At 41.0% G+C, this 26,641-nt stretch overlaps 1 protein-coding gene across 1 annotated transcript in view; it reads right to left on the reverse strand.

The window, feature by feature from the left end:
* RNF150 (ring finger protein 150) overlaps positions 1-26,641 on the reverse strand; it is a 51,175-nt gene that overhangs the window by 15,898 nt on the left and 8,636 nt on the right. The window contains exons 5-7 of the mRNA XM_031553251.1: positions 26,325-26,407; positions 18,962-19,058; positions 11,839-12,049 (exon numbers count right to left, since the gene is read on the reverse strand). Coding sequence (XP_031409111.1) covers positions 11,839-12,049; positions 18,962-19,058; positions 26,325-26,407 — 391 coding nt within the window. The remainder of the gene's footprint in view (positions 1-11,838; positions 12,050-18,961; positions 19,059-26,324; positions 26,408-26,641) is intronic.

Below are 26,641 nucleotides of genomic sequence, written 5' to 3' on the forward strand. Positions count from 1 at the left end.
TTGGTCCTTCTTGACCTCAGCTGCGCCTGTGGCTGGGGCTGACTGTGGCTCATCATGGCCTGCTGGACCAAGGCCTGGGGGAAACCGCAGCGTATCACTGTGATCTGTGCCAAATGGCCCTGAGATGGCAGGATCCTGCACAGGCACCTAGAGCCATGGCCCACCTACGAATGCCACCTCTGACACTCAGGGGAACAGGAGAAGTATGGCTCAGTGGTTGGAAGAGGCACTCATCAAAGGAGCTACAGGGCTGGGACATCACAGAGGAGCAGCAGAGCCTGGCTAGATCAGTTTATTGCAGCGTTTCTTCAAGGCTGTCACAAGCCTCACTTCTACTTCAGTTATGTAAAAGGTGGCAACTAGCCAGCGAAAATCTGCATGGGGGCAATTAATCCTGAGAACTTGGTGTGAAACGTAGGCTGCTGTGACAAACAAAAAAAAAAATAAATTTTTTTTTTGCTTAATCACTATGAACTGCTTCCTCAACTACAAGCAGTCACACAGCTGTAAGAGAAAACAACAGCTTGCTTTAAAGCAAACTCCTGCTAATTCCTGAATGAGGGGTTGGATGAGCTCACACCAGCCTGGCTGTTTGCTCGTCATGGCAGCGTGTGCACGATTTCAATTCTGCCTCTTTAAATAGCATGAACCACAAAAGCTCTCAAAAAACCCTAGGTCACTAGCAACCCATCACACTGACGAATCACAGACTGAACTTTCAAGAGCAGTTACAACAAACAAATCTGTGCAAAAGCATCACAAAAATGGCTGTGCATATATTAGAGGATTTAATGAGAAAACAAGCACAAGTAGATGGCTGACAAGCACAACAGTGGTGGAATTACTCAAGTAAAGCATAGGCACATCTTCCTCCTATCTCCCACATGGTCCCACCTTCCTTTCCAACCAACAGTGGGCTCCACCTGGGATCCCTGGACATTTCCAGAGGGTCAACTCCTTAGTCCAGTGCTTGAGTTTTGTGCATGTCACTAGAAATTTCTTTCTCACCTTGTACACTGGCGATGATGATCCTTTGCTGAAATTTCATTCCCTTAACACAGGGATGCCTTCTCATTAAATATAGAAAGAATGCACACAGTAATGTAATTAAAAGAGAAAAAAAACCACACAAGGAAACACAGTACTCATAGAGGTTATGTAATTCTCACACACAGAACAACTTTTAGAAGATGAACATCTACCTTCAGCAGAAAACAGCCTTCCTTTCTTCATGATGCAAGAGAATCACATGTTTGAGAACAGGTCTGGCTCTGCTGCAGCAACAGCTCCAGTGCCTAAAGCATGGCACAGCTGTTGGACTGCTATGCCTGCCAAGTCTGGGCAGATCAGGATGGCATTCAGTGGTCATCCACAGAAGGCTCAGCAGCCTCTGTGCTACCCAAGGGCTGCCCACGAACAGCAGGCATGCACAGAGGCTGGAACAATGTATGTCACACTTCCCCTGCTGCTGCCTTTTCCTCTGACACCTTGTAACAAACCAGTGTCCTGCCTTCCACCAGCCCCACGTTGACTTGCAGGATTTGATTCTCTCTATTCACCCAACATATGGTTCATGCCCCAGCAGAGTTGTTAGACAAATGCCCCCAAAACACTCAGAGAAGCATGCTGCTTCGGCTAAAGATCACTTCTCATGAGTCTATAGAAATAGAGAAAACATCACAGAAACAGCACAAATAGCCAATGAAAGCAAGTTCCTGAACTTTACAGGATGACCCAACCTGATTTGAATCGGACAGCTTAATTACATATTTTTTCATAGGCCACTGTTTATCTATTTACTGTAGTTCATAAGACAAATATTTATTTCAGAGTAATTCAGCTGTGGAAGAAATCTCTTGTAAAAAAACAGCAACACAGAATCATGGACAGAATCATGGAGCCTCAATCGTACAGCACCTTGTTGACTCCGTAAGCGGTCTACCATTTCACAGTCTCCTTCTTACATTTTTGCAGCCTTCATACACTTGTGAGGCCTCTAGGAGTACTTAAAAACTCTGCAAGAAAGCCTTCATTAATATTCAATATCACAGAACCTCTATATAAGGAAATTTACTCTGAGAACAGTCTAAATTTCATTTCTAGTGCACTGTGTTCACATGCATTCTTGATAGGTACGTAAGTCCTGTCCTCCCTCATGCACACACAGAGAGCACAGTCCTGCCCTTCTCTGAACAGTGAACACTGAAGATGACTCACTACCTACTGCTGGAGCTACCACAAATGTCTCCTTTAAAGTAAGTAAACCAAAAAGAGTGAAGCATTTCAGATTTTTCATCTTTTATGGAGTCTCAGAGACAACATTGTTTTAAAACAATAACAGCAAGAACAGGCAGACAGTGCAGAATTCATGCTTCAGAATAACAATTTATTATTATTATTTTTTTTTAACATGTGGAGTACTTATTTTACTTAAAAAGAAAGCTTCAGGAGATGTGGTCTGGAGGCGACATCCTGGGTAGTAGAACATACTCTGCTATTGTAAAGGCTGCACAATATAATCCCTTTCAGATTTGCTAGAAATTAGTGTAATTCACTGTACGAGCTCCCCAGTCACTTTGTTCATCTCTTTGTCAGCACAGAACCACAGGCAGGTATCAGTTAAAAGCTATAATGCTGAGGTTTCAAAAGAACACTTCATACAACACCAACCTGCAGAGATTAATTTTTATTTTATTTTATTTTTACATCCTACAATGACAGATGAGTTCAGCTGCTAAAACCTCTCTCTTAAATCTCACAAACCCATCAAACCTTGCTACACATTTTACATTCTGGTGTAATTGTACAGTTTTTGAACAGAAATTATTCCACCTCTGATCTTTCCTGCAGCCTACTCAATGGTTTGCTATCGGTAAGATTTTCTGCCTACAGTTGTGGTCATCTCTGCTCTGACTGAACATTGCGTGTTCAGACCCTGGCCACAGATGGAATCCTCCTTATGAAATATGAGTGCAGAACAACAACTGCGAGAAGCATTCATAAAGGAAAAACAGTTTCTTTGAAAATGTTGCAGCATTTGAACAGGTTTGGTTTTTTTCCCCATTAAAAAATAAATCATCTGTCAGGCCAGGTCTGCTATGTTTGAATCTTGTGTGATAATATATCTATAAAGATGGCTTATTTTAAGAAAAAGTCAGCATTTACATAAACAAAGTTAAAGATTTCTACTTAATTGATCTCCTCCCTCCTTCCTACTTGTCTCCCTTTCCTCTCCAAAATGAACCTCTATAAACAAGAATTTGGCACAAGCTTAACTTGATCTGTCTTCCTGAGATGTGTTGCCAACTATTTTGTCTCATCGCCCTGAAGCAAGGATGCCAGCATATTTTTGCTCTTTATTTAACTAGCATCTCTTGCTTTCCCAGCTCTCAGTTAACACGAATAACAAAGCTAGCTCCACTTAGCTGCTTACAAAATGCAAGATGTGACACACAAAGCCCAGAGAGAGGCAACCATGACAATCAACAGCAAGGTTAACACGTCACCTGAAGGCCACAAGAGCCAGACATATCAGTCAGAGCACTCAGGTTTCCTCCCACTGGCCAACTGCACTCAAAGGCCTTGGGCTGGCTGGTAGGAAACCTAGTAGGAACATCAATAAGAAGCCAGACTTAGTTTACATAAACCTAGGGCCATTTTGTGTTTCCCTTTGAATAAGCTTACAGTTACAGCCTAGTTTCAAGTGAGCAGCTACTGGCATCACAAAAACCCCTCCAAGCTATTGTCGCACCATGGATTTTTGCTGACATGCTCATGAGAACATGAAAAAGGCCAAGATAGAGATACCAATTTCTAGAGTTTCTTCTTGATAATGGAAGGGTAAGGCCATTTGAAGTTTGACCTATTGCAGCAGTAATTTTACAGGAAAATACGGTCATTAGGACACCATCACCATCATCAAGACCACTCTAACACTCAGCAAGTAAAACTTCATACTGGACAGAGTAATTTTTAAACACTGCTCTCTGCATTAAAAGATTTTGTCTATTTCAATCTCACTGGTGAACGCATACTTCTATTTCACCTTCTTTTGAATTGCAGGTGTTTATGCTCTTCAGAGAGGCAGAAGAGATGAGCACTGGTAGGTACTTGGGAAAGATAAAATATCAATGCCTGGAAGCCAACCACAAAACCTCAGAAAAATGAAAATACCTTTGCGCCAACTCTTCATTATTACTCTTGGGAACTTTACTGCAAAGTCAGAGTCAACATTTCATGACATTAAATTCAGTTTTAACTCCTTCTGCCCTTACTTTTCCATTCAAAGTCTTCTATGTCAACACTTCTCATTGAGAACGATGGTTCCCAAAAAATATTTAGGCCTTGGGAAGTTTTTTAGTTTTGTTTTAATACTAAAGTTAAAATATCGTTATATTACTCAGGATGGCTTTTAGAAGGTGAATGTAAATTTAAATCTTCTGTTATATTTTCTGTTTTTAAAAGGAAAGTTGACTTGCTTGTTCCAATCATAACAGAGAAAGGAAGAAAGAATTACTGCAAATAAATGAAATTGTTTCCACCATGTGGAATACTCAGCCATTACAGCATTTTAACAAAGCACTTTTGAGTGTGAACAACCAGAAATCAAGTCTTTTCATCACAGCTTTTCTTCAAAATTATTTCCTTTATAGGATATCTTTGGGCTGCAGGCTGCTCAGCACCTGGAAGCATACATTCCATCTCCCAGAGCAGGTTGCAGAGGGACATTTTTCTAAAAGCTTCTACTCTGAGACTACTTTGGCCTTGCAGACAGAGAGTTGTTCATGCATAGAAAGACCATTTGCTGGTGCCATCACCATTTCAACAGCAATTATAAAGTAATAAAGTTCAGTAACGTCTCATCTTCAATATCCCCTGCACAAAGCAAAATCTGAAGGGTAGTCATATGTACAGGACATCACACTTGGAGGCTGTCTAGACAGTGGCAAATATAGCAGAAATTCACCACAGAGATTTCCAGGTGAGTTGTTTTGCACATTAATATGTGCGTTAACATAAGGTTTGATTACTGCCAGAACAGAGCATATGTTCTTGCCTGCTCCTCAAGTGCCTCAGAAATAAGTTAAACAGGAAAAGAACAGACAAAGGTATTGGCACTTGTAAAAGATGGTCATAATAAACAGGATGAGTTGAAAGGATATTCCATCATCCATTCCCTGGCCACTTTGGGAGCCCATTAATGCAGCCCTGATGTCACTGTGCACCACACTGAGTACATCCTGAATATGTTCCTCAGGATACTGCCCTTGGCACTTGTTCACAGACTAGCCTAGAGGAATAAGGAGAAAATACCAATGACTGAAAAAAGCACATTAGTAGAACTCTTGCCTGGCTTACTTCTTCATTTGAGTCAGCTTCCAACTCCTTAAGACACTGTGGGAGCACTGAAGAAAATGTACACTCCATCAGGAAGCAATGCAACCAGATCAAGAGAAAAATGCAAGCAGAATCGATGATGACCACAACAAATATGACACTCCTTCCTATGAGCACCTCCAGTAGCTCAGCCTCAAGTTTTCACCCTCCCAAAGGGCCTGCTCTGTCTGCCTGCCTGCCGCTTAGTCTGATTTCACTCTCACTTTCAGATGCTGATTCAAGCTCATTCATTGTATCTCCTATTTGTCTTTGATCCTAAAATGGTCAGAAAGAGATTCAGAATATCTGCAGCACACTGCATCTTAAACAGCACTTCCTGATGATTTCAGTGGAGACTTTTGTGTAAAAACTAATGAGAATAAAAACTCCACAGACATTAGAGATGTGAGACTGAATCCTAAATAATCAAGCAGATTGCACGCACGATGCTGAACCAATCTTAAAGAGAACATTTAGTATTAAGTGATCTGGTCTCTGACTACAGCTCAGATTTGTATTTTACTCTACATTGTTTGCTTTACACACACTGTTGTTCAATGCTTTATCTAGCTGTATGTTTGAGATGGTGAAGTATAAAGAAAGATATAAGCTATGTTGAGCCTGATCCCAGCCCTCAGATCCCCTTTTCCCCTGTTCACATTTAATGCACAGCCAGAGCAATTGGAAATGGTATTTCTGGGGACAATTCCACGTGCCATGATAGCTTTTACAATGGCAGTTTTCCTTTCTGAGTTTCACCACAACGTGATAAATCTCTTATGTCTTTCATATTCAGCAGCCATATACAGCAGCTTGTATACAATTGAAACACCATGCTTACTTTGCCTATTTGTTTATTTTGATTTCTGGACAAAACAGACAGCTGCACAGGGTCTCACTGTACTTCTGAGATAGTGTGCTTGCTTTTGGCAATAGTGTTGAGAAAACTGGCTTATATGGCCCTCTTTTCTCTCGCTCTCCAAATTTCTTTCTTCCTGTTTACTGGCACAACTACTTCTGCATCAAGGAACTGATCCAAGTGGAAAAAAAAAACAAAAATCAGCTGGCTTCTGGGTTGGGCACACAAGGTAGCTGCGTAACAGAAGGGCAGCACGGAGGCAGGAATAAGTAATCTGTGACAGAGAGGCAAGGTGGTAACTGCCACAGCATTGGCACGCAGAGACAGACATACTGAAGGAGAGTATTTTCTCCCCAGCCTCCCCAACCTTGGCTGCAGGGATGCCACAGAACTGTTATTGCAACAATCTAAAAATGTGTTACTCCAGCATTTCACAGACCTGATGAGATGTTGATTTTTCTTACAATTACACTTAAACTGTTAGGTAATGACTGTCAGGCTCTTTCAGAACCAAAGTCTGGGCCAGGTCCTTCCTCTGCCACTTGCCCTTGGTTTCTGTAGGAGGGAAGCACAAGTCTGAGTGGCAGAGATGAGGGCACAACTATATGTACCTACCCTGCACCTTGACTGTGCCACAGGGACAGCTTAGCGTGTCTGTGGGGAAGAAGAGCAATATGGGACCAACAGTTTTAGCTCTATACAGAATGCCAATGTACATAACAGATGTGAAATCAAACAAAAAAAACCCCAGACTTTAAATTTGTTCCTTGTTTCACAGCATTCTTTGAACAACTCTTTCTGCTGTTTGCTCTGCTGAAACACTTCGCACTTCGCAACTCAACATATGGAAAAGCAGTTTTGGAACTGGAAAACTTCATATTCACGCATATAGCCTGGCACGAGTTTCTGAGGTATTTGTAACAATCCAGGGCACATTTTTAATGCCAGTTAAGCCTAAATTGGTGACCCTTTCAAACCGCCAATGCTATGTTGGCAGTGGTGTGAGTCTCAAAACATACCTAGGACCTCAGCTCACTGGAATTTTCAGTCCATGGTAACTATTCAGTGCAACATCCGCACAAGCTTTTAATAGAGCCACCAGGACTTATGTCATACTCCAGGCACACGGGGCCCAATCTGCTCAGCCTTTAACTAGGTCCCATCAGTATTCTGTCTCAAGGACTGTGCTAAGTGCTAATGCAAGTGTTAATAACTTTCAGTATTAACTAGTGGCTAGGGAATTTTTCCACCTTTTCCTCCCCCTTTACATCTGCTTAAAAAAACCTCTAATAATAGCAACGAAGAACAGTCAAGTGGTTGCAAGACAACAGCAGATCAGATTCTTACCATGCACTTTCATCCTCTTCCAAAGACTGATTATTCTTCAGAACGACATTTTAGATATACACAGATCAAAATAATTACTTGAGAAGTTATATTAATAGATTTAATGAAGAGCTATCAAAGAGACTTGAAGGTGTCCTAACAGTCATGATGAGCTTTATGCTGTCAGGGTTTCATGGAAGGAACAAAATGGGAGGTAGAAAAGGAACTACTGGTATTCCCTAGGTTGCATACACAGCCATACAGCCTGACAAACTCAGTGGACTTTGCAGGCAACAAGCTACCGTTGGGGAGAAATTGTGTTTTTTCATATTTAACCCCCCCCCCCCCGGGTTTCGCAGTAGAGCTATCTATGAATATTCCGCCAACTGCAGAGACAGTGTAGTGATTTCTGAGGTCTTACATAGTATGAGAGAACATGAAACTGAAGAGAACATAGCTTCTCTAAATTAAAAAAAAATACCAACATACAGCAAAAACTAAGGCAATGCACATTATCTACTACAGTAATTAGCAAATGACCATGGATACTATAAAAGATGAAAAAAAGAATATTTAGTTTTCCTCCTTCAAATGTCAGACGTACAACTTTTAAAATACCTAGATGCTGCTTTCTTATCACCATTAGTGTCCTTGCACTACACACCCTGCTGAAGAGTCTATCCCTGTCTTTCTTGTAGACCCTCTTTAGCTACTGGAAGGCCGCTATAAGGTCTCCCCTGAGCCTTCTCTTTATCAGGCTAAACAAACCCAGCTCTCTCAGCCTGTCCTCATAGGAGAGGTGTTCTAGCCTTCTGATGATTTTTGCAGCCCTCCCTTGGACTTGTTCTATTAGGTCAAAACAGAAAACTCGGCTGAGATGAGGTTTTATGCATTTCACACAGTTTTTTTGTCCTCCTTTTTTCCTACCCCATTCCAGTTTTACATTTTTTCCATCCCCCATTTTCAGCAACTGATAACAGAAATTCCACATTTCAAGATGTAATCCCAAGATCCTGCACAAAATCCCAGCAAAAAGAGCAAAGAGACTACAGACTAAGTACTAAGACTAAACACTGAACAGTATTTGGTCTGGAGACATTTCTAAAAAACTTGTTGAAGGCTTGGATATTGGTAGAAGCCATCTGACAGAAATTGCTGGTCCATATTTTAGTGTTCAGTGCTACTACACAGGAGTTTAGCAAGAGACTCTTTAGGGACAGCCCTCCAGATGAAGACCAACCAGATGTTCATAGCATACAATATTGCCAAAATTCCTGTGGAAGACATTATCTGTTCTAGAACACTAGGGGGAAAAAAGGGAGGGAAAGAAATGTCTGCTGAGCACACACACAGAAATGAAAAGGAAAGCACTGGTTGAGTTCCAAAAATGAAAAACTACCCTCACTGAAGAAGGTGGGAGCTTTGCCACCAGATTTCAATGGAGACAGAATTTCACCCCATGTGAACAGTACTCTGGAAATATCCCCCCTCCAGACACACTGTGGGAGCTCTTCTGGCTCTGAATGCTCACTGGAAACACAGAAAGGAAAATTAAACCCAAACCAAGAAAACAATACCAGAATTATTAATCAACAAGCCAAAGGGATGCAATGACAATTAAGCAAAAAGTAGTGCAGAAATGAATGGAAACTAGGCAGCAAGTCCATTACCTCCTGGACTACTGAGTTCTGCCAGGAAAACAAAGGGATGCAAGAATGGGTGCTTATGCTGCTGGGCATAAGGGTGTCACATCCAGACTGCAATGGAGGCAGTCAACAGAGATTCAGTAACAAGAGGAAGAAAAACTTCTTGCACAAATTCAGCCTTGCAGTGTGTTCCCATCACCAGTGCTATATAAAGAGGCCATAATCTAGTAACTTCAGCAAAGATTCCTAGGAGCAATCAGTGTCAGCACTTATAAATGCCCAGGCAGGACAGGTCACAGAAAGGGCACATGCAGCGAGCTCAGAAGTTGTGTAACTACGAGGACTCTGGAAATGAGAAATATAATGCCTGAATACAATAAACTGACACAACACTTACAAAGCCCCAACTATATGACAGCTGTGACCCAGTTATTTAGCCTAAAGTTGCCCTCTGATTTAGTTAGCATTTGGTCTCACACCAAAGCTATCAGCGGTCCAAAACATTCCCTTTTCTCTGCCTGTGATGCAAGGCTCTACCTTTCAGAGTGCCTGAACACCAACAAAGCCACATACGCAAGTCAGAGGGACAAATTCCCATCACTGCTGGAATCAGCTTCTAGCTTCCAACTAAAGAGCTCTTCTTTGCTGGGAGATCCACTACAAAAAGAGACCAAACGGCTGTTTCTGGGAACTATTGCAAATTGCTCTGTTGCGATGTGGCGATGACAGCATGTAAACTTGCTCACCTACAAGTGACTAGTATACAGGTACTGTGCTCCAGTGACATGAGAAATCCAGATGAAAATTCCTGGCTACATATTAAAGACAGTTGAGCGTGCTCCGTGGTTCACTGCCAGCTGTGTGCCTGGACACACTAGTGGCTTTCCTGCAAGTTTCTCTGCTGTTAGCCCTCAGGACTGCCTAGTGATAAGAGACTACTGTCCAGTGACATCAAAGCTTATGGGAAAAAGGGAGGGCATGAAGGCATAATAAAGCATCTCTGCGTGCTTATTTTGCTCCTATGGCTCAAAGCAAGTTTTTCAACCACTTATTTAGCTGGCAACTTGGAAAACAAAGAACAAATGTGTTTGCACTGACACTATCCTTCTACAGACTCTGGAAACAAAGCAGAAGGAAGGGGAAGAGAGTGGCTGGAGCATTCCTGAGCTCTTGTGCTCCCTGGCTGTCTCGACACCACTGTAACCACTGATGGCAAACCAGCAGAACTGCTTCTCAGTGTGCCAAGATCCTGGGATGAAACGCATGGATTGCCCCCTGTGCTGGGTTTTACACCAGGCTGCTGTTTTTTCTCAGTGTGGGCCGTACAGCTATTGGTGCTGGTCCCTTCTTTCCTACTTCAGTACTGGGCCTTGTAAAGAACAGTGGGAAAAGGGTATTACCTGCTAGAGGAGCTGCTGCTACAGGAACATCACAGGGGTACAGCTGAAACCAGAGTCTAGCCCAGTCTTTGGTAGTATTGAGATACTGTGATGTAAAACCCCTCCTTCACAGTTTAAACCTGCCTAAAATGTTTTTAAAAACAATTACTGGAAGGAACTAAATAACACATCATTTTGAACAGCCCTTGCCAGCATCCAAAAAGGCTTAAGAAAGTCACAGCTGTGTCAATGACCTTGCTGGATCCTGAATTCTGACCGTAAAAGGACCAAAATTGAAACAACTATCTAACCAACAGGGAGAAAAATTACAAATCCATTTCTGGGTCACTTATAGCTAAGGTCACAAGTGTTTCACAGCCTCACACTGGCTGTGATATGAGTCCCTTCATGTCTCTTCCATCGTTCACACGTCATATTATTGCTTGACTTGGCACTCAGGCCCAGACTAATATGTAAAAACGTTTCATTTTTTCTTTTTTCTTTCCCAGGACCTATGCTAACTCCATACACAAACCTGTATTTTCATATTCTTCTGCCTCCCTTTAAGTATATCTGATGATTTTTTACAATATTCTTGTCAATAGAATTATAGAATACTAATACAAGAGTTAATAAGAATTTTAGTCTACTACAATCCTCAATCAAAGCAGCTGACAAACGTTCTTTTTTAAACTGTCAGTAGATTTTCAACAAGGAACATCATTTTTAGGAACAGAGTGCAGACATTTTGAGGGCTAGTAGCTGAAATGGCAGCCCTTGAAGAAGTGAAAACTAACCACTGAAAATATTCAAATTTCTCCTTTTTAGTAAGAATTGGCAGTGTTATTTCACCGTGCTCAAATTTTCAAGTGCAGGAACTCTGACCATCAAACCTTATAAAATGAGAAAACCGAAAACGAATAAATAACCCGACGAGCTCCAGTTGACATCAGAAGATGAAAGGAAAGGCAAAAATTAGAATTCAACTTCCTTTTTTTCTAGACCAGGGGCACAGCGTTTGCACACAGGCAAACACTACACACAGTGTTTGCAGTGCAGCAGAATGACACGGTATCTTTAACTACTTACCTTGTGGAGTTCCTCTACTCTGGGCTTAACATAAGGCCACTGCTCCAGTATAAAAGCCTATAAAAGCCCTCAAAGGCCACTTTTCCCCCATTAAATACTGGTTTGCAATTTAAGTTTCTAACCATTTCTTTCCGTGCAAATTCTGCCACAAAGAGGAACTTACTGCTTGTTGTGAAGTTACCCTCCCCAGCCTGGGGAAAGGAGTCTACGTCTTGGATTACTTGTAGTACTCCCACAGTCCGCACCGGGGGATCCAGGGCTACAGAGCTCTCGTTCACTGTTATATCGCTGGCTCCTGTTATCTGGTTGGTTGGTGGTCCTCCTATGGAGGCTTCCAAGTCTGGAGGTATATCGTCCATACAATCTGCGTTGGGCTAATGGGAAGGGAAAGAAGAAAACGGAGCTTTTACTTCATAAAAACGTTTAATTCACCTGCTCTCACTTTTTCTTAGGCCCACTGCTCGTACTGCCACTTTCTCGATTCCCACAGAAGTGCTTACAGACAAGTACTGAAAATGGCAACATAGGATGAATGAACATGCACAGTTTGCAAGCTTGATACTATCTGTTGCGAGAGAGACTCAAAGCATGCTTTAGAAATATCCAATGCCAAACTCCCATTCATGGTCTCTAAATACCATTATTTACACTGAGAGGTTTTTGGGAAAGTGTAAATTGAAAAAGTAGTGCATTTATCGATATGATCTGCTCAACACAGGCAGACTGCTGAGTCAGATAATAAATATAAACAGACAGTAGCTGAAGGGGGATCACTGTTTCCCTAAATACACATTTTATAGAGTGGATATCACAGCTTCCAGGAATTCACGGGAATTGCCTGTGGGCACATCTACATGTGAGGTGCAAAAAATAGAAGCCAAAGCTGTTGATAAGACACGTATTTTTATATCGCAAGATTGTCCCTTTTGCTAATGCTACATTTTCCACATAAATAGAATGATGAGAAAATAAAAAAACAAACAGTATTGGAAAACTGAAGACTCAGTCCAAATTGTTCCTTTGTTTGTGATTCAGACACCAGGGATGGAATCTAGATCTGCATAATTTCTTCTCTTTTGCAGTTTTATATGAACATGACTATTTGTACAGAATGACCCAAGCTCTTCAAGCCAGGTGTTTGAATTTTCACTGAGCTAACAGGGAAGCAAAGCATTGTGCAGCTTTTGCGCTGCATCCTTGGCATGAGAGTACCTTTCAGAAAGAACACTGGGATTTCAAGTGAGCACCAGAAGGCAGGAAGAATTGTTTGTACAGTAAGAAGACTACGTCCAAGCAGAGCACTAAAAGCAGTAAGACTAATTTCTACCCTTGATTTTTTTATGCCAACCTGATCAAGATTGGATGCTCCCATTCGTATATCAGCAACTACTATGGAGCTCTCCATTAACAATGGTGAAAAACACAGAGGAAAAGAGCCTTTTGAAACAGATTCTTGTGCCATTAGTCCACTCAGGAAGATTTAGTCCTCCCCAAGACATGGAGAAAACATTTTGGCACAACTATTTCAAGAATTGGGTTTGAAGTTTTGATATACTGCAAAAACAAACAAACAAACTAAAGGTTAATTCAGAAATGGAGGTACTGTATGTTAGGGTACAAAGCCTTTAAATTGACAGAGGAGCATTGCAAGGTTGAGCTACAGTTATGTAGATACCTTGCTCGGTTAGGAAATGTATAAAGTTAAGTTGCTCCCATTTATGTTTATTGTCCAGGAATCAGACAGATAAACTGGATTAGTAATTAAGGCTTACTCTTACCTGAATTACCTGGAGGTAATTTTGCCATGTGATTTCTTCCCCTCAACGGTAAGTGGTATGAACTGCCCCCTCTACCTTACTACTGATTACCACTAAACACAGAGGGGGATTAAACTGCTAGACTGGAAATTCTGTGTTTGAAGGGCTCAAGTCACAGGAGATGAACTCTGCTCTGTGAATCTCATTTTTTGCTATGCTCAGGTATCTCACATGCTAAGGCACGTGTGACCAAACTTTTGGCTTGCCTGGGATGCACTGAGGGAAGAGAAACTGTCTTGGGCAGCATAGACATAGATCAGTCTGAAAATAACGCCTCCTATTTATTTCCATGGAAATAACAACAGATACAAAGAACACAAGAACATTATTTAATAGAGGAAATTCTCAGCTACAAAACACTTTTTCAACACAGCCACTACCGTTAGCTATGCATTTTTGCCAGTGATGAACAAGAGACTGCATGCCACGCTCACCAAAATCTGCACCAGCAGAGGTATTGCCACTGCTGAAACACACCACCCACCACCTCACTGTGCTCACATCCGTTGTCTGGTCTCCAGAAACATTCAGCAAGTATCAATGAATGTCAGTGGGTGCCATTTTTTCCACAAGGAGGAATTAACACACCTTTGCTTCGTAACCACTTCCATGTCAGATGCCATTTAGACAGAGTGCCCCTCTGCTGTCAGCTACTGCACAGCAACAACACAATGGGATATTGGTGAGTGTGGGGCAGGGTGCAGCCATGGGTTGGACATGCCTGCATGAAAGCATTTCTGAAAATCTCACTACCTGCCTGCCTCCAACATCAGGTGTCTAGAAACTAGGCAACATATACAGCAAAAACATAAACAGAGGCTTAGCTGTAAGCACAAGAGTAATCCCTTTGAACTCAGAAGGTTACCATATGCTGGATTTTTTTTTTTTTTCAGAACCAGGAACTTAGCATGTTTTCTCTTCTCCCATACATTCCCTGTCCGATTGTTGGCCCCCTCATGACTACTTTTTCACAAATGCTCCTGATGAAAAAGACAGGAATTTTACATAATCCCCAGATGACTGATATCCACAAGCTGAAATTTGGGATAAAAATTAGAATTGCCATAGTCAGGCTCCAGCCTAATCCACAGGCAGGGAGAGCTCCTTGCAGCTGGGATAAAGGCATGTTCAGATATACCTAGCTTTAATGGAAACCATGGAACTTGTATTTTCCTAAGTGAAATACCAATTATTTATCTGTAGGACTTGGACTCAGAAGTGTTCATTAGATCTATCACTCTTAGCTGTTAAAACAAACGTCTTCAGAATTTCATTTTTAGATGAGATTTGGCTTTGAGGGCACTGTATCTTAACGAAAAAAGACCTGTTTTATTTTTCTACTGCAAGAAAAATGATTTCTAATTTTTTTCAAGGAATTGGTTGTCTATCCTTTGCTCTGATTCCAGCTATTCCTAGAATGGGGCTTTATCGCCAACTTTTAAACCTTTAAAAACAGGGGATTATAATTGAAAGCCAAACCAAACATTAAAAAATCTAAAATTACACTGCTCAGTGTAATTAATCCCTTTATTCCCAAATTATTCTAGTTGGAAAAAACACCCCAGATTAAGCAGCATACTGTGAAATCAATGATACGAAATACTGATTGAAAAAAAAATATATTCTGGGTTTTGCTGTTAGTGTGACCCAAATACATTTTCTAAGTTTAATTATATTGGTTTCACTCATCCCCTGCTTGTAAGTGCTTTGAGGGCACAATTCCACTACAGTCAAGGGAAGGCTTTGTATTGCCTTCTGAGCGCTTGGCTAAGGATCTTAGTGAATAGCTTCAAGTCATCCAATCCCCCTGCCAAAAATGCAACTGTCTGCATATCCAGCAGATATTTGCAGAAAGGAAGGAGAAGCAGAGGGAAACTATTCTATGAGATACAATCACCCCAAAAGCAGTGTAGGTCTTTGAAACTGAAGGACATTTCCACTGACAATTTACTTAAAATATTACAGCCAGAAGAGGCAAAGTCTGTGAGCCGGCTACACCAGCAGAGACAGTAGAAAAGGTTGCACCAAATGTTTGCTGATAGATATTTAGTTAATTATCCTGAGCTGCAGAGTACCCCAGTGAAAAGCGGGGATGTTTGAGTGCTCAGCTACTGTGAAAATCAGCACAGTCACTCTGGTGCTTCATTGCAGCTGAAGAACCTGGTTTTAGGGCAGACAATCTGAAACCTTTGTTACAAACTAAATAGAGTTTAGATGTGAACTGGATTGAAATATTTAACTTTTTTTTTAAACTAATCATTTTCTGGAAAATCCTGGGTCTTCCTGCTAAATGAGGCACGATCAATCCAAAGTTGCACAAGCCAGCTCTTTAACAACCACCATAGGAAAAACACACACTTGGCAGGAAAAAATGGTAACAGGCCTGCCTACGGTAAGATTTTCTCATTCCTCCCCTTGTACAAGCCTGCAAAGGATTTAGGCCACTTATGCTCAAGCCTCCCAACAGAGCCTGCTGCTGGCCTAAGGCTTCTTTTCTCTGCGTGGAAATTTCAGCTAAGATGGCTCAGCAAGACTCAAGAACATGGTTAGGGAATGGCATTTTGCTTTATCCGCTCTACAGAAATGTTTGCCACCTCTCGCTGAGAAGCCCTAGAGCTTTACAGCTTCTTCCTGGGAAATGTCTTTTCCAACAACAGCCTACTGACATCTAGATAAATTATGAGCCTCTGAAAAAATCAGTTCATGAATGCTGATAGAGCCTGGTGGCTTATTTGGGACTGATGACTGCAGGGCTTTCTGCGGTGATGGGAAGCTCCCTGTGGCACCAGAAAGCACCACACAGGAACAACGTCCTCCTGGGTCCACCCTCAGCTGCTGCCCATAGCAAGGAGAAGGGTGAGGATGCACAGTTTGTGAGCAGCTGGAGAAAGGTCCTGGAAACTGAGCACAGACTGGGAGCATGGGCAGCAACACTGGGCAGGAGGGGGATATGCAGAGGAGAAGCAGGGACAGGAGATGAGGCAGGAGAGGATTAAGAGTTTAGAAAGAAAAGGCAGAGAAAACAGAAGAGCACCAACTGATAACAGCACAGGAATTTAAATCTGAAGTTAGCAGAGGCTCTCAGACTGTTTCCTTTGCAGTCAAGCCAAAGGAAAGCCCCAACATGAAGGCCACCATTTGCTCCCAGCTCCGATGGACAACAGCTCCTACTGTAATTCACTTCAAGGGGTAAAGCTAACATGCAGCTCTCCCCTCCTAAATGTAACCAATGCTTCTGCAGGTGGAAGCCAGCATGCTTTCTCCAAACGATGGAGCAGGCTGTTTTCAGTTTGTTGTTTTAGAACAAGCTAGGGAAATTTTAACTTAAATTAAGAAAATAAACTCTTCTGAGCAAACTCTGCTATTGGCACATTAATATCCAAGTGTCTGATTTTACTGTTCAGAGATTAGTACTGAAGTTGACTGAAATCTTCATTTGACCTTGCTGTATATGTGGATTACAACAGTATCCTTCATTACAAGAACAGCAGAGTAATTTCCACAAAAATTCTACGTAGGAAGCTCTCACTGAGGAAAACAGAACAGATCCCCTTCTGCCACACAAAATAGAAAGAACAAGACTGGGAGCTGTGAGAAGTAAAACAAAGGCCTTGTGAACTGAATGGTGCTTTAAATTATTTCTGGCAATATTCATAGAATCACAGAAACATAGAATGGCCTGGGTTGAAAAGGACCATAAAGATCATCCAGTTTTGACCCCCTGTCATGGGCAGGGTCACCAACCACCAGACCAGACTCTCCAGAGCCACATCCAGCCTGACTTTGAATGCCTCCAGGGATGGGGCATCCACAACCTCCTTACCTACTGCTGCAGAGCTGTTTGTGTATAGTAAAGCCAGTCATGAAAATCGAAACTTTCACACATGGCCTCTAGGCATGTTCTTCTTCCTCTTGATGCACCCAGCCTCAGATAACCTGTAGCTGATTTGCAGATATGTCTGGCCTTCAGCAGCTGTCAGTGAGGTCTCTGAGAGTCCTTTCTGGGTGTAAATACTGACTGAAAGTACTGAACTTTCTGGAAAGACCTAAACATCTCACTGCAGTTCAGTGGAGGTCTGTATTTGTATTGGTAATGAAACAAAAATACCAAGAGGAATGGACCACCCTGAGAGCAGGAATTGCATGCTATTGCATGGTGTGGAATAAAGCCATGGGAAGTATGCTACGTATAGAGACGAGATCGAAATCCTGGGTAATTTCACTGGCAGGTCTATGAACTGTGATAGGGAACCTGGGGAAAAAACTCTGTATTTAAACCTGCACACAGCAATGCTGAATGGCACCGATCCTTTTGTTATGTCTGAAACACCGATTTAACAGTTCTTTCATCTTTTAGTATTTCAAAGATAATATACACTTATAGAAGAAAAATTATCCCAACTATAATGATGAGTTACACTAACTACAACGCTTTATGTCATTCTTCCACTGCATTTTTAGCTTGGATTATGTTAGGTTGACTTACCTCCTCCTGTAAAAACAAATTTCATCACGTGCCATAAAACTTTCTCTGCAACAACCTGTCCCTTGTCACCACAAAACATATCTTCCGGGGAGTGGCTGCATCAGCTTCCCTAATATGTTCTTATTATGTGTTTTACTTAATATAACTCTTTCTTTGTCGATTGGCATGTCACCAACTGGGGAGGGTATCTACAGCACCTGTTAACATACTGACTAGCAGTGCTTCAGTATTGAACTTCACTGACACGTGGCAAGGCTCACACACTGTAAGAAAGCAACTCACTGCTTCCTGGATAAGCCCCTGATCTCCGATAACTGCAGTTAGGAAACGGTATGGCAGACAGGATACGCACTGAGTGGAAACATACAACCTAAAAGATCAATTGTTTTAACTGATTCTAACCACACTGAAATGTACCAAACAAAAAAGAGCTTAACCATTTCTTATACGGCATGTGGTTGCCACATATTTAGTTACTGGTAGAAATCTTCCTAATTGGAATTAGCAGAACAGAGCTTGCCACAGATAAGCTTTAAGAGAAATCAGACAGAAAAGAGATTTGCCTCCCTAGAATAAGCCACTAGCTGTCCTCGACTGGTGTATCAGGGAAAATTTTATTTGTATATCTTCTGCTTTGAGATTTAAACTCAGCGTGGGATTGTAAAAATAAATCCAGCCCTGATTTGAAACATAAATAAAAGCAATATGAAAGAACACAGATCCACCTGAACACCAGTAAATGATATCCTACTCCACAAACTGGGCAGTAACAGACACGTTAACTCCAATAAAGATTCTTCCTTGGTAACATCAGTGAGGTGAAGGAGAGAGGTAGCTGCCCAGACCAGCTTCTATTATCCATAGTAAATTAATTAACACATCAATAACATGGTCAGAAGAGTAGGATGGGAGCAGACAGGCAAAGGTCTAGGGATGCTGGCGTTCCCTTTTTGCCCCAGACAGCTCCCCTGTGATGTGCTTACCGGGATCCCTAGAGCTTTTAAAATATTCATTTTACACATAGGGCAGGTACGATGGTCTAGCAGCCAGGGGTCTACACAGGACTTGTGAAAAAGATGCCTGCAATGAGAAACAAGATATTTTAATTCAAATCCACAATAGCACGATTTACCACTTAACACCAGATGCTTTTTCTGAATTCAGTAAAGTGCAAGCTTTTCAAATAGTATGGTTTGTGACTTCTGCAAGGACTGCCAGACTATATCGTCTGTAGACAAGGCTTTACAATGATTTCTGCAGCATGTCAAGCGTGTGTGTAAAGTATTACTCAATTCAGTTTGGAAAAAAAAAACGTACACTATTAGAGAACTAGGAAAAATACAAGAAATTAGTAGCAAAACACATTATTTAAACGTTAAACACTGTCAAGTAAACAAAACCTACTACAGGTGAAATCACGTTACTTCTTGATGGTTCTGCAAACAAATATGATTACATAATACACAAAGATTAAGCCATTGGGGTCCTGGTATTATTTTTAAGAATACAGGCATAAGGAAAACAATGAATAAATAAATATCTTCATTTAAATGGAAAAATCAGGATGATGTCTTTTAAAGTATGGTCCCTGACTTCCCTGCTCTTTATAATTTATCCAATGGAGTGAGCTCCTAAACAATTCCAGCCCAGAAGGGATTGCTCCTAAACCCATGCTTCATCTGAAGAGACCACTATATTTATATATACGTATAAAACCATATATATGTATTAAAAAAACAGGCAGAGGAACTCAAAATTATTATCTAACTTAGCCTGACAGACACTGAGATGGAACACGGAGATATTTAGTGCATGAACCTGACAGCTGTATTTTCTCCTGTGAGCCTATTCTGTTATCTTGTGGTTATAGAGGATAAACGTTACAAAACACAGGAAAATGGGGCTTGGGATTTAAAAACCACTGGCGAGGAGGTCAATTAGAGCAGCTGGGGCTCAGCATACGGCAGAGAAGTTCCTTTCTTGCTCCCTTCTCCTTTTCTTTTAATTCACAGGCAGTATATTTGGGCTGACAGTAGTGCTCCACTGGCTTACGTAATGCACCTGTCACCAATCAAAAGTGCTCTGTGGCATGGGATAGTTTGTTCTCAGCACCTGCAGAAAATGAGCAAAATTTCTTACTGCATTCATAGCCTCAGAAACTACACTGACAAGTAGGAAAATCTTTTTAAAACAATGAATAGCCTAAGCAAAACAGAGAATATTTTATTTTGTAATACGAAGATCAATATGCACAGACTTTCCCCAAGAGGTGAATGCTAAGACTTGTTTTAAAATAACATGTAGATAAGCTCTAACTTTCCCAAGGCCTGTAACAGGTGTCCCACATCTTAGTTAGAGCTTGAAAGTCCCATTTCAGCCTGTTTGAACTTTCACATTTGAGAACAGGCAGCAGAGGCTGGAGATTGCTGTCACAACCAGTCACACCACTTGCCATCCAAGCCACCAGGTACCAGCAGGGGGGCACAGGTCACAGCTGCCCAGCATGCCTCCCGGAGCAGGGACTCAGCAGCACACACAAGCCTCCAGCAAGAAATGCAATCTCTGAGAAAGCCAGGCTCACTAAGAGCACCCAAATAATTTTAAATATTTAAGTGCTACCCATTCAGCTGAATGGGTTGGCTGCTGTATCCTGTCGCAGACTCTCTCACATAACAAGATACACGCAGCCTGTCAGCCTGATGGAAGACACTGAAGTGCTCTTTCCTCTATATCGATTTGCAGCCATAGCTCATAGTAACACGTGGCAGCCCACACTGTCTGGTCTACTAGCTGACTTCAGTCCTGATGACACTAGAAATTCAAAGCCACAACCACGTGAAATCTCAGAATCTTATTCTTTTCTCTTCAGTGCTGTCCTCACTGCTTCTAAAAGAGACAACTTCCTTGTGGAAAAAAGAAAAAAAAGCTTTGTGGCAAATCGTCGCTTTGCTGTACTTGGTGGGACTTCACACAGCTATGGGAAAGGGCAGATCTGTTCTTGGAAGTTTGACCTGTCTAATTATATCAGTTGGCTGTGATACGAGACTTTGTCACATCTCATCTGATCCTGTATGTCAACATGATTAACACAAATGGAGTATCGTGATCCTTGAAGTTTAAGCCACCACTTTACTAATGCTACTGCAGTTCACAACTCTCCTTCAAAACAAGGCTTGCCTGACCAGCTAAAAACACAATGCACTGAATTCCCGTTTCTGTCCTGCATGTCTCTGCTTTTTATCCCAGCAGGGAGACATCCAATGCGCCACCAGGCAAGCATTTTCAACAATTCCAAGTGCAAGGACACAGGGATGTGCAATTTTACATTCAAAATACAGAAACTGCATTATTTCATGTGGAGTATTGAAAGTACATGTCTTGTTTTCAGCTGAATGAAAAACTACACAAATCTTCATAGCAATTGGTTCTCTTCAATTGTGTACTCACATCCTTAAAAACATATGCTTAACTGCATGGATGTGAAACACATTGTGCCAAAACACAAATACAAAAACCCTGAGATTTATGACTAACTTAAAAAAAAAAAAAAAAGATACAACAAAATCTTAGTTTAGGATCTGTTTTGGATTAAAAAAAAAAAACAAACAACAATGTAGCTTCTATCAAGCCATTTTACTGTAGACTAGAAAGTCCTCTTTGGTTTTCAAGTTCAACCTTTGCAAGCTTCAGTCAAGCTGTGGCTCATATTACAGCATTTCATAATGCTCATTAATCACCAAAAGTTCGGAATTTTCATGCCTTAAAGACTTCACAGACTGAAGTTTAGCATTTTTAAAGTTGGCTTCAACAATGATATTGTAAAAGAAATGCTACTGATGCTGAGTAATTTAAACACATGACAGATCATGTCATTTGGCACATCCCAATAATACATTATTAGGGCTCCATTAATTTTAGATTTAATATGTACAACAGAAGGATCTTGATTATTTGACAACATCTACGCAAAAATGCAATGCTACTGAAAATCATTTTTAAAGAGTCGTACCACATTATATGATGTATGATTATACAATTTTAAAGTTTGTATTATCTACAAGCAAACATTTTTGTGCAGAATTATATCATAAAGTCATAGAATCATGGAATGGCCTGGGTAGAAAAGGATCACAATGATCATCCAGTTTCAACCCCCCTGCTATGTGCAGGGTCGCCAACCACCAGACCAGGCTGCTCAGAGCCACATCCAGCCTGGCCTTGAATGCCTTCGGGCATGGGGCATCCACAGCCTCCTTGGGCAACCTGTTCCAGTGTGTCATGAAGTCATTGACTGATAAACATCCTTACTAGTTTACCATGTAAACCCAGGTAAAATAAGAATCTGCATAAAATAAGATGAGGGTGTAACTATAATATTTCAGCCATCCTATGACGTAAAATGATCAACTGCATTTCTGCCTGATTCAAATTTTAAAAAGAAGAAGGTAAAAGCATTATGCTTGAGTTCAGAATTAATGACCCGTACATGGAGACAGTAAGAAAGATGTTTCAAATACAGGCTAGGAACATGGCTTTGATAATTGAAGTCATAGCTGCAGAAAAGATGGTTTTTGTTTCTGTTGTGTGCAACCACATGCATTGCAAAACTATGTTGGTTTGGATGGGTTGAGAAGATTCTGAGAAGGACTGTAATTGATTAGTTGAGAGAAAAGAAGGCGAGAAGAGAGATGTCAGAAAAATCCTCATACAAGACAAAGGTTTCCATAAGCAGAAAAGAAACAAATAGGTTTTTCACCTCTCCTAGGGATAAGAGACACAATGATGTGTTTAAACTGCAGCAAGTGAGATTCAGGTTACACAATAGGAAAAGCTTCATCACTCTCAGGGTGGCAAAGCGCTGTAATAAATTACCAGGAGAGTCTGCAGAGTCTTCATCCTTGGAGGCTGCAGTGTGTTGGAAAAATAATTCCCAAGAACAACACGTGTGAGGCCAGTGCCCTGGTACTGGGTGGCCTCCCAGGATCCCTCCTTCCCTGCTCTGTAACTACAAGGCTGTGTACAGCTCACAGCAACCAAAGCAAGGAAAAGTATCTCAAAAATCCCACAACACTGCATTTACTGTTATCTAATTAGCACTTGATTTGTTAACCAGAGATTATTTGCGTCTGAAATGCATTTCACATTTTCTTTAAAGCTGCAACTTTAAACGTATAACAGAAAAAAAAAAAAGAGATTTACTTAGGGCTCAGCCCAAAAATTATTATAATTTTATTATTGTAAAAATCTTGTAAAACTTCCAACTTGCCAACTACTTAAAAAACCTTTTTTCCAGGCTAAAGAGGACTGTTCTCCTACCTTCCTGAACCAGTTCCAACTTTCTGAAGCACATGCAAACAAACCTACCAGTCACTTGGGTTGATTGTGGTTTTTTTTTTTTTTCCCCTCCCTTCCTGAATAAAAGCATAAGCTACAACAAAAAGAGCCAAAAGCAGAAAGGCACGTTCCCAGAGACATGGACTAAGAGCATCAGTTGCTCAGCCCTACATTGGATGTCAGGCTGCAGCAGAGGACTGAGAAGGGCTTTGATGAGAGACTGAGCAGCACTGCATACCTGACAAGCAGGTTTCAGCTTTTGGGGATGAATACGAGCTACTATTTGTTTATTCCTAAGGTAGAAGAAGCAAGGACAAAGGGACAAGATGATGAGCGTAACTGAGAAAATGGAATAAAAAAGGAGTGCTGTAATGAAATGATTCTCACAGGAGGCTAATGAAAAGAGAGGGAAGGAGTGGAACAGCCTGTGAAAACACAGTTGTTCACTGGAGGTTCAGAGGAGGCGTGTGAGCTCTAACAATGTCTGCTGGTGACAGAAATGGAACAATCTGAAAAAGAGGTTATGAAGAAATAGAAAGTTCTCAGTAGAGACGAAGCTGAAAGAACTGTCCTATCTCTCTGTTAAAGTTCAGGAAGTAAGGAAAAGTTTAGTGAGAGGCAGACAAAGGGAACAGAAGCATCAGTGATTTCTCGAAAGAATGGCAGAAAAGATGGGAGTTTTGAAGCTGGAGATGGAAGACAAGCAGAAGGGAGTAGGGCTGTGATAAGAGAAGTGACTCAGGGAACAATGAACTTGCTGATATTTGATGTCGTGTCAGTGCCCTCACTGTGATGCTCACTACCACTTAAACGTAAAACCAGCTGCAAGCCAACACTTTCTTCACTATCAAGAGCTAGTATATATTTATTTAATACACTGTAGAGTGAGGTTTATTAATACAGTCAGTGGTGGGAGTTGGCTTCTAAAGAGGAAAGAGAAAGAAGCACAAGATAACAAGAATTCTCCTCCCAGCTCTCCAACAGAAAGAGGACATTTGGGAAATTTGCCTCAAGTACTAGGAAATATTATTTCAGACCTCATCCACTGAAATACTATCCAGCGAATTTCTGGTACCAATTTCTGAGCAGATTCAGGACTCAGAAACCTTAAAAGAAATACAAAGATACACAGCGCTTTATACTGAGCGTGTCTGCTAGCCACAGTTTTCCCAGTATAGCCTGCAGGACAAAGCAGCTGATCTCAGGGTGCATTTGGCTATGCAAGTAGAAAGTGTTGCATCTTGTGTAACTCCTGGATAGAAACACCAAGGTCAGCCAGCATGGTGTTGGCTTCTGTAAGACTTGGTGAAATGCCAGCCTCTTATTAAATGCCAGACAAATGCAGATACTGTACCAGAACTGAAGTGAAACCTCTGTTTAACTGAGGATGCTGAAGGAAGAAACCTTCAGTGTCTGTAGGCCTTTATCAAGACATAGAAAAATAGTGCTCTGCTACTCACTTAACAGAGTCTGCTAAGTAGCTGCTCAAGAAAGATCTTTCAGTTTTTGTAATTTAAAATTGCTTATGCTCAAACTGTGAGCATTTTACAAGACAGATCTGCTGCTGCTAACCTTTTAGCATGAGTCATTTTCTAGACGACCTTTTAAGTCAGCCAAGAACTGAACATCACCTGTTAACTATGTGTTTCCTATTCACTCTGCTTGACTCAACACTGTGCATGACAAAGCATGACTGGAATTGAATTATGAGGCAAGACACAAGTGAAAGCTAGAGCTCAGATTTTTTTTTTTGCTTTTGTATAGCCACTTCTGAAAACTGCCCGTCCCTATCATGTTAAATTTCCAAACTTTACTATGCTTTACAAAAACAAGCTTGATGTCAAGCCAAGGTCCAATTTTTTTTTTTGCAATTTCTCTTTTTCTTTCCAATTTCTGCTTCATGAATTATTCGCAGAAAAAAAAAAAAAAGAGTTCACATGCAGTTTGTCATTGTGGGGGATTTAGAGTAGGTCAAATTTATGATTAATCCATTGCTTTTTGTTTGCCATTTAGTGATGGCAGTAAACAGATTAATGAGTCACATGAATGAACACAAATGGACAGCTTGTTACATTCAAATATCTACTAGGGAAAAAATACTAGTAGGAAAAGAAACAATATTTCAGTCTTTCAAGCCAGTAAATATGTCCTCAGCAGAAGAAACTCTAAAAATCCAGACTCTGTACGTACCACATCTGAGATCACAGTTTCTAGGGAAATTAAACGCTTGATCCTCTTCTTCTAAGGAAACCACTGTTTATAGGAAATATCTTAAGAAAATGATTTCCCTTGAGGTATCTTTTGTTAGCTGACATCCCAAGGAAGACAATACAACAGTACGAAGAGGTGAATACAGTTCTTATCGCTGGCAAGAGGCCACACTCCTGCATCACATCACTGTGAGCATGCACACTTCATTGGGCCTGTTCACACAAAGGGATGAAAAGAGAAAGGAACAACCCTAAAAGCTCTTCTTGTCACTTTCATATCCCGCATGTCTGGGAATATTTCCATGGCAGCAACAGACAACACCGTTCTCTCTGGTCCTGGCACAGGACAGCACAAGAACTGCTAACTTCTGTCTATGGGGAGCAGTTAGCCTGCTCTAATCCTGGCTGCCACTCCTAGGACTCACCTTGAAGTCAGAAACAGGTTCTTCTAAGGGAGTTACTCTGGACTAACATAAAACCAGTGAGAAAAATGGAGGAAACATCATAACTTTTGGTTTAAAATTCTACTGAAAACTTTGTAATATATCCAGATCTGACAAAATTTCTGACTATCATGCTAAATTCAGGTTTTTACCACCACTAATGTTATTTTCACTTCAAGTAAAGAAAAAGAGTCATTTCAGGTATCTTTACAGAATAGATTAGGAATAAATCAAAGCAATTAATTTCCCCATCTCTCCCAGGCTCTCAGGAAACCTCAGAGCGATACTCTGAGAACAGAGCATAACTTGTGAAATAGACAGACTATCAGAGTTAAAAGCTCCTTCAACCTTCAACTTACCTGCAAGGTAAAATTCTGACAACATCATTGGGTTTGTAGCCTTCAATACAAACAGCACAGTTATCAAAGTCTGCTTCAGTTTCCTACAGGAAAGAGAACATTTTCATTTTTGATTTTGTCAGCTAATCTCTTCAAAGAAGAGTCTACGTGACAAAACAAAACAGTCCCTGATGCATGCTGCATATCCAGTAATGCATTTCACGAAAAGCAAGTCAGACTTTCAGACATATCCTGCTGGAAACTTTCCCTGGGAATCATGCAGATACAGGTAGCACGTTTGAACTTTCAGGATTTTCTGCATCTCCAAATAATTTCAC

Source organism: Meleagris gallopavo, chromosome 4, assembly GCF_000146605.3.
Source record: "Meleagris gallopavo isolate NT-WF06-2002-E0010 breed Aviagen turkey brand Nicholas breeding stock chromosome 4, Turkey_5.1, whole genome shotgun sequence".
NCBI lineage: Eukaryota > Metazoa > Chordata > Aves > Galliformes > Phasianidae > Meleagris > Meleagris gallopavo.